General features: G+C 42.1%; 1 protein-coding gene across 1 annotated transcript; it reads left to right on the forward strand.

The window, feature by feature from the left end:
• Window positions 1-3687: 3687 nt before the first annotated feature.
• On the forward strand, window positions 3688-7026 carry LOC137373393 (EEF1A lysine methyltransferase 3-like). Its single transcript, XM_068038209.1, has 3 exons — window positions 3688-3810; window positions 4793-4904; window positions 6632-7026. Exons 1-3 carry the CDS (start codon window positions 3688-3690, stop codon window positions 7024-7026), a joined length of 630 nt encoding a protein of 209 aa, XP_067894310.1.
• The last annotated feature ends 953 nt before the right edge of the window (window positions 7027-7979 follow it).

The raw sequence follows: 7979 nt of genomic DNA on the forward strand, positions 1-7979 counted from the left end.
ACCTTCAAGTAGCTGTTTCCAGTCCACTTTCTCTAAATCACTCCTCAGCCTAGTAGAATTTTTCCTTGCCCAAATTGTTCTTTTCCGTAATTATGTTAAAACTGACTGAATTATGACCACTACCACCAAAATGCTCTCCCACTGCCACCCCTTCCACCTGCCCATCTTCATTTCCTAAAATTAAGTCTAAAACTGCGCCATCTCTTGTTGGACTTGTTCCATACTGGCCAAAAGGTTCTCCTGAATGCACCTCAAGAATTCTGCTCCCTCAATTCCTTTCACACTAAAACCACCCCAGTTAATATTGGGGTAGTTAAAATCTCCTACTCTTACTGCCCTATTGTTTTTGTACTTCTCAGAGATTTGCCTACATATCTGCTCTTCTATTTCCCGTGAGATAGTATATTCAAGACAGAGTATATTCAAGACATAGACCCATAGATTTCTAGATAGTAAAGATATCAAGGTATATTGGGAGAGTGCGGGTAAATGGTGTTGCTGCAGAAGATCAGCCATGATTTAGATTAATGGCGAAGCAGGTTCGAGTGGCCGAATGGCCTACTCCTGCTCTTATTTCCTCTGTTCCTCTGTTTCATCGATGCAGTCGTACAGTGAGGAGTAGTTAACACATTGTACACGCAACTATGTGGAGGAAATAATGTCATCGAATGTAAGACACAAAGTTCCGTACTTTGTTTTGTCCTCACTGTAAAAAATGTATCCCGACAGTAATTCAAAGAATTTTGTTCTGGTACACATAATGTTTCAATGTATTCGATGTCTTGTGCTCTACGTATGTAATGTTTTGCATACTAACTTAATTTGTTACCCTTTTCCTCTCTCTTCCTCTGTATTATTTCATCTTAGTCTCTGATGTCTACTTTTTACGATTAATAATCTCTGCTATTATCCTCGGAGCTTTTGCAACGATGATGTTAATTACGATAAAATACGCAACACACTTTTCTGTGCCATGTTCTAATCTCTATTCTAAAGCGGTTGGGCCATCTAAGCCACTGTTTCGGCACAACCCACCCACTCCCTACTGAACCACCACCCCCCTCCCCCCCCCCCCCCCACCCTCCCCCCCCCCCACCCCCCACCGCCCCCTCACCCCCTTAAAAAAACAATGTCCTTCTACTACCGTGCTCCTGATTATATCGGATTTCTGCAAATGGATGTTCGCCATGGGGTTCCCCAATAGGATCTAATGGTTAGCCAAATAATCTGACCCCAATCATTCAGTCTACAACTCGCAGACTTTTAATCGGGTACGCTTGATCGTAGTTGTATCTAGGAATTGCGCACCTTCCTCTTTCCTGAAGTCACCTTTTCCTGTGCTGTTTGTTGCACATTCAGATAAAGAAATCTTCTCTGTTCATATGGCATCCGATTGGCGATGGATACATGAATGGCAACGCCGATGCAGCTTATAATGCATTGCATCCTCGGAAAGCTTGCAACCGGAGAAAATGCTTTAATTCAAGCATAGCACAGCATGGTGACTGGTGCAGGAATCTGCGCCATGTTGTGAGATCACAGTTGCTGATTATTCTCTTTAATTGAGCCTCCTGATACATGCTTCCCTTGGCAGTTGAAGAGAGTTAGTTCTCCGTTATGATATACTATGAAGCAGCTGCTTATATCCCTGTTTGTAGCTTTATACATTGAGCACTCACAAGCATCCATGTAGCCTTCTTCCTCCGCAACGCTTCAAGGTCTGAAAATCCACTTGCTACAAGGATAGCAATAATTTAGTCATCTCAGATACTTTGTGGCATCATCAAGTGGAGATTATCGACAGAGCGTGCCTGCGTGCGCATTACTGAGATGGTTTGAGTGGCCAGTCATTTTGGTGACTGGAATATCTCATGTTGTGAGACAACAACAACACCCCACCCCCCTCCGTGTTTAATTTCTAGAGATTTTCTAGGGTCGGATCTCGGCTAATACTCAAAGCAGAGCTGAACACAAATGCGTCTTTCTTTTGCTTTGTTCTGGACAGGAGTAATGTATAAATGCAACTTTTTTTATGTTGCAGTAACAGATCTACATTCGTCATTCGTTACAATTCGCACTGGGGCAATTCTCCTCTCTGGCCTCACTGATCTAAAGAAAGCATGAGATGTTCCTCTACATCCTTCTTTGGGTAACAGTGTCTGCTGCTGACCACATTTGACTCATTCCAGTGCTGGTTATTAGAGTTTATAGAAGGTCCCCAGTCTTAACATACTTCTTATTTCAGCTGCAGTAAACTGGCATCAACACTGTGTGGATGAAGCACACGTTCATACAGTTTTGGGATTATTTGGGCTTTCAATCTTCTACTTTTTAATTATTGGATGTGCTTTACTTCATCAAGTCACCTTTGTTATTTACCTGGTTTCCTTCAAATTTAATTTTATGGCAGTCTATTTGCGGTCGCCCATAGTGCGATAAGATATTGGTTGTAAATGGGTCTAAACTAATATTAACTGTCGCCTCTCCATTATTCAGAAAATAAGCATGACGATCGTCTCCCAGGAGAAGTGGATGTGAATATTATGTATTGAATAGATCCTCAAACCTTTAGAGAAGGTAATAAGGCCGATAGATGTGTCCCTACCAAGATACTGGTGACCTTTTGATGTATTCAAGGAAAGGATCAAGCACTCAAAATCCTGAATATCAAGTTGAACGCCATTATGTTTAATATAGTGACAAATTTCAAAAAAGAGCAGAAATTCAACTTAAAGAGGGAACCTAAAAAGACAGTTTACATGTAACTACTTTAGACAGATGATGGTAAAGGAATGGAATAATTTTCAAAGGAAGGCGCCAGGGGCAGTTAATATCAGAATTTCAAAAGAAAGGTGGGAATAAAATGTTGATAGCGCAATTTGAGAGCTATGGTAGAATATAATATTTGTAATATGGAAGAACTAGCCAGACGGTTTGCTATGATTTTGTTATGCGCCATCCATTGTTGTCATATTCATGTGCACACCCCAATCCAAGTGCCATGCTAGCATTCAAAACCGAACTAATCAGATAAAAATTGAGACACATAACATTTCAAGGAACCATGAATAAAATTTAGAGTAGTCCTAAAACAAGAACTTGATTGTATAACTGCAGCTATAATGGAATACTGCTTCTAAGAAGGAGGCCTTTGCTCAATTATAAAATTCAGGCCTCGAAGCTGAGGGTCGTGGCCCCAAGCTCCAATGCAGAACCTAAATACACAATCTAGATCAACGCTCCACTGCAATACGGAGGGTGTGCTCTGTTGCTGATGATGGTGGCTTTATTGGCCCTCAGATGTTAAACCGATGGGTTCTCTTCTTATATGTTAAGGATGCGGTGGCAGTATTTCAAAATGAGCTACGGAATTCTCCCTGTGTTCTGCCCAATATTAAGTATATGATCGCTTATGGCTTTTATTATGGCTTTTAGTGGGACCCCATGAAGTGTAAAAATTCATTGCCATGTTTGATTGCGTAACAGCAGCAGTTAGACATGATTGGCTGTGTGGAGATTAGAGTCGTCCCCAGGACGCTTTATAAATACCAATTCCTGCTTCACTATTGCGTTTCGAACAAATCCCATTGCAGACCACAGAAGGTCCGTCAGGATACTTCCAGAGGTAGATTAGAAAGAATGGCCGCAACCCCGTACCAGGGGAGTTCCGGCGACGGTGTGTCAAGGATGAAGGAATACTCTTCGACCCGCTTCATCAAGCAGAACAACTATACGTTCTGCGGGTACAATTTAAAGATCGCACGAATTTTGGGCGCTAATCTGGGCGTATCTGCTTATGTCTGGGACTCTGTAAGTTCGCTGCATTTGTCTGATAGAGAACTAGGTGTTAACAAGAAAGAATCAGTATGTTTCCCTGTTCCAACTTGCAGTGGGTTTGCAATCTTCATTTTCTCAACAAAATGCGCTTTAAAGATGCATCGATTTGGCACATTTTTGTCCACTGACCGGCTGCAACATGCATTTCTCAGACACATTTGAAATGCAACGATGTGAATTTCTCCGCCATCTGGCCTCCAGCCTCTGGTTTAATAACGATTAAGGTTCAGTGATGCTCGTTAAAAAACCTGCGCTCACTGTTGCCGGTGGGGTGCTTTAAATTTTCATCCTTTAAGTTCTCCCTCCTCACCTGGAGTTCTTGCGCCGTCCAACGGTCATTCCTAGTTTCTCCTCCCCAAATGGTCATTTTACGCGCGTGAAGTCAGACACTGAGTGCCAGGTCAGGCCACTTACATTGTTGTTGAACATAGTCCTTTCCGGCACAATTCACGATGAGTCTCTGGGTAGCAATCAGGAGGGTAAGTGACTCAACGCAGACCTGGAATGAAGTCTAGGACCTGCCAGTTATTTGATATTCAGTACCACAACGAGTATTGCATCTTCACATTCAGTCATTTGTGTAGTTTTGCCTACAGTCTGGATAGTTGGATGACTGGTGGGACTCCGAGTTATTATGGGCGCGGTGAGCCGGTGTTGCATCAGGATTGATCATCTCCTTGTTCACGTTATTATCCTTTGTTTCTTCTGGGGCCCGTGCATAAGTAAGAGTGAGCAGGAACATGAGGCCTGTGAACAGACCCGATAGTTCTGGCCTAAACACATTGGGAAATGGATGAAAGTGTCTACCTCACAACAGTTCCCTCTCTGTTTATCCCTGCACGGAATTGTTTGTACCGACCCCCATCCTTCATTCACAGCATGCTGTGGGGTCCAGGTGCTCTACATCACTTTCTGAATGGATTAGTCCTGATGCATGTGTTTTCTATCTTTTCAGGGGATTGCTCTTTGCAAGTACTTTGAGAAGGAGAAGATCAGTTTTACTGGGAAGAAAGTGATTGAGCTGGGAGCGGGCACTGGAATCGTGGGAATATTGGCAGCTTTACTCGGTAAGTTACGAGTGGAATTAAACTTAAATGTGCCATTTTACCTATGAGAGAATGATAAATGCACGATAACGGAAATACCTGCCTATATCGATGAAGGAGTGTTAACATGGCTGAGAGTAAGGTTAAGCCCCCTACGCTCTTGTGATGCACATGGTTTGGGAGAAATTGAGTTTCTCTGCTGTAAACATTCACTTTTCAGAGCTCTGGTCTGTCGCTGCTCTGGCGGTGCTTAGTTCTACCGTTGGTACATTGACAGCAATGACAACTTTTGTCTTTAGGGCTGTATTCCTTGGATAATCACCGATTAAATATTCAGTGTGACACTCTCCCAATTCTGCGAAAGATAATCTTCTGAGCAAACATTTAACCAGGAGGTTGTCGTGTTTGATAAAACAGCCGCTAGACAATGTATTTGGGCTTCAAACAAAAGAGCCAAGCCCAGAGGCTCCCAACAAATAAAAGGGAATTTTATATTATTTCTCCATCAGCAGACTACATTAAACTTTGAGTACATACTGAGAAGTTAAGTGCCTTCCAGTGACAGACAGCGATACGTGATAGGAAGTATGACACACGTCAGGAGATATGACTGTAAATATAGATAATATTATTAGAATTGAAATAATCTGGCAATTGAGGAAACAAAATTCTCCTTATATAGAACGCAGTAGGTAAAAACGAGTATGAAAGTAGGGACAAAAGGCCAAGTGGTGTAGTGTTAGAAGAAGGAACAAGAGGCAAGGTCTGGACTCGTCTCAATTGATCAGGTATTATCAGTTTCTCATTTTCTATGCAATTATTGTTTACGTCTTAAGTAGATTAGACTTTGTATGCAGGAATTCAAACAAATAGTTGATTTACTTACATCACATCATCATGTCTTAGATTATGTGAATGCAACGCCAAGCTTCCAAACATTAAGCGCAAAAGCTTAATGTGGCCAAGTAATATTTCTGGACACATGGTGATATGGATCTTGAATCAGTTGATTTATTATTCTCAAATTGGGTCAACACTATCAAAACATAAACACACAAAGCCCCATTGCAGACTGTTGATAGGAATATCCGTTGGCGGAACAACCTCCTTTTCTGTATGGTCGATAAGAATGACTGCATATACCGAGGCTGCATTAATTCCCTGGTTCCAAGGGCGGATCTCCAATTGTTTTTCCAAGGTTACATCAATGCACGGTGCGATACATCGTGTCGAGTACACTGAAATGTAACAGTAAATTTGTTTCTGACACTTGTGGAAACTGTAAACTACAGCCAGATTTGTGATAGTTTTAGTTGCTGGGGGAAAAAAAGTCGAAAAATAAATAATTAATTGTAGAAGAAAATTATCATAAAATTCAAGAAACATTTATTTGTTACGGGACTGAGTGAAGCCAGACAGTTCTTACCGTCATTATAGCTTGAAAAAAATCATTTTGCACAAGCTTATTTTGCTTGTATCTCCTCAAAGCTTCAGGCAGCTCAGCTTGGGCAGAGCTCCCATTTTGGGTCAGTGCCTTCTGTCAGGGTTGGGGGTGGGGGTTGCTCTCTCTATCAGAATCCTGACTCTGAGTGATTCCTGAAGCCTGTTACTGTCTGGGACAAGAATTGCTGACAGATCCACCACCTTCTTTGGTGACTATTACTTTTTGCTTCTATGCTCAGTGTGTAAGATCAGCCTGTTGTCGAGGGTAAACCATGAATGGAGATGGATGATGTTTTCTTTGTCAGGTGGAAATGTTACCATAACAGATAAACCGAAGAGCCTGATGCAAATCAGAAACAACGTCTATATCAACATCCCTCCTGTCTGCAGAAACCGTTTAAAAGTGCGCCCTCTGGTCTGGGGTGAAGATGATGCTAACTTTCCTACCGACTATGATTTCATTCTGGGATCGGATATTGTCTATCAGTCTGATGCCTATCCCGACCTAGTAGATACACTGCTCCACCTGTCCAGCGAACATACTACAATTTATCTGGCTACTGAATTTCGAACCGACAACGGGTCCCTGGCTTTCCATGAGGTGCTTCTAACTGAATATTTTAATTGCGGGATTGTTGACACGTCAAAGGACAAAGATATTGCTGTGTACAAAATAAGCAAAACTGCTACAAGTCGTTAAGAATCAGCTGCAGACATGCATCGGAATTCTGACGGCATGAACTTGACATTGGGATTAACGAACGTGTCTCCCCATCAATAGCTTTTAAAAGTTTCTGATCCGGACAAGGTAAAGGCGGCTGAAGATTCAAACAGTTCAGATGAAAGCAATATTTAACAACTATATTATATTTCTTCACCTGTCTCTTATTGACACGTTCAGTAACAAATAAAAGAGTTTCGCTCGACGATATTGCCAGCCCGGTCTCTAGAAAAAGGTCTCGCATACCCGCAAACTGATGCTAATGTGTTAATATATTGATACGTAAGTAAATTGGTATTTGAAATGCATTTGACTCAGTTATAGATGAAATGGCATACAACAGACAAAGGCGGGGTTTAGTCATAATCATAGAGTCATTGCGGCACTGAAGGAGGCCATTCGGCCATCGAGTGCATGCCAGCTCTCTGCAGAGCAATCTTATCAGTCACATTCTCTAGCTCTGTCCCTGTAGCTCTGCAAGTATATTTCCTTCAAGTGCCCGTCCAATTTCCTTTTGAAATCATTGATTGTCTCTGCTTCCACCACCCTCGTGGGCATTGAGTTCCAGGCCATGGTCACTCGCTGCGTAAAAACGTTCTTCCTCACATTCGCCCTGCATCTCTTGTCCAAAACCTTCAATCTATGTCTGCTAGTCCTTGCGCCATCAGCTAATGCGAACAGCTTTTCTTTGTTTATCTATATAAAACTGTAATGACCTGGTGCAGCTCTATCAAACCTGCCCGGGATCTCTTTTCTTCCAAGGAGAACAACACCAACTTCTCTAACCCAGTCTTGTAGCTACAATTCCTCACACTGGACACAGTCTGGTAAATCTCCTCTGCACCCACTCTAGCACTCTCACATCCTTTTCAAGTGTGGAGACCGGCACTGGATGCAATAATAGTAGCCTAACCAGAGTTTTAGAAACGTTC

This window comes from Heterodontus francisci, chromosome 9 (assembly GCF_036365525.1).
Source record: "Heterodontus francisci isolate sHetFra1 chromosome 9, sHetFra1.hap1, whole genome shotgun sequence".
Lineage (NCBI taxonomy): Eukaryota > Metazoa > Chordata > Chondrichthyes > Heterodontiformes > Heterodontidae > Heterodontus > Heterodontus francisci.

Excerpts from the sequence above, each read along its gene's own strand:
- LOC137373393 (XM_068038209.1), top strand. The coding sequence starts at position 3,688 with ATGAAGGAATACTCTTCGACCCGCTTCATCAAGCAGAACAACTATACG. Across the intron at positions 3,811-4,792 it reads CTGCTTATGTCTGGGACTCT|GGGATTGCTCTTTGCAAGTA; the intron begins GTAAGTTCGCTG and ends CTATCTTTTCAG. Across the intron at positions 4,905-6,631 it reads AATATTGGCAGCTTTACTCG|GTGGAAATGTTACCATAACA; the intron begins GTAAGTTACGAG and ends TTTCTTTGTCAG.